We start from the raw sequence: 681 nt of genomic DNA on the forward strand, positions 1-681 counted from the left end.
AGACTGAGACCAGAAACTCATCAGGAAACTGTTTACTGAGACAATTAATTAACTTCTCCATAAGACTCAATACTATCAGAGTGGAGCTGCCCCCTGCTGGCTGTTAGAGACACTGCAGGTTTAAGACATTAACAGTAATTTAGAGCAGTGGTTCCCAACAGCAACAACCAAACAAAGAAAGTTCCATTCATGTTTAATGAAGGCACTTTCTGTCTGTCGCCACTTATGGTGTTATTTGTTGATGTTGTTGTTGTTTGTGCAGATGCAGGTGGAGCCGGATCACGTGGTGTCTGTGAGACTGATCCTGAGACAGCCGTCCTTTGCCTGGCTCACCTTCAGCCTGGAGGACATCAGAATATTCCCTCACATGGAGCCGGTTGGTGTTTGTTCAGAACTTCAAAGTATTTTAGTGTGTGTGTCGTAATGTATTTGTAAAACGTTCATAACGCAGCTACAGCAGCAACGTCCAGTCATTCACATCCTCCACTGTTACCTCTCAGTGAAAGATTCAGTGTTTTTTAAATCTTTTTTTGCTGAAAACACGGATCAGACCACTCACACTGAATGGAAACATTAAAGTTAGGAGCCATAAAACCAAAGCAATGAGCTGAAAGACGCTTTAAAGCTCCCTAAAGCTGAGTTTCTGAGTCAGAGACAGAATAAAACTCACCAAAACCGTCT

The 681-nt window shown here is 42.6% G+C and overlaps 1 protein-coding gene across 1 annotated transcript in view; it reads left to right on the top strand.

Moving 5' to 3' along the window:
- Positions 1 to 681, top strand: part of nicn1 (nicolin 1) — a gene marked incomplete at its 5' end in the record, with an annotated part of 5,523 nt that overhangs the window by 1,805 nt on the left and 3,037 nt on the right. The window contains 1 exon segment of the mRNA XM_035661849.1: positions 263 to 376. Coding sequence (XP_035517742.1) covers positions 263 to 376 — 114 coding nt within the window.

The sequence above is a fragment of the Morone saxatilis genome, unplaced genomic scaffold (assembly GCF_004916995.1).
Source record: "Morone saxatilis isolate NCDOM2014 unplaced genomic scaffold, NCSU_SB_2.0 Contig18, whole genome shotgun sequence".
NCBI lineage: Eukaryota > Metazoa > Chordata > Actinopteri > Moronidae > Morone > Morone saxatilis.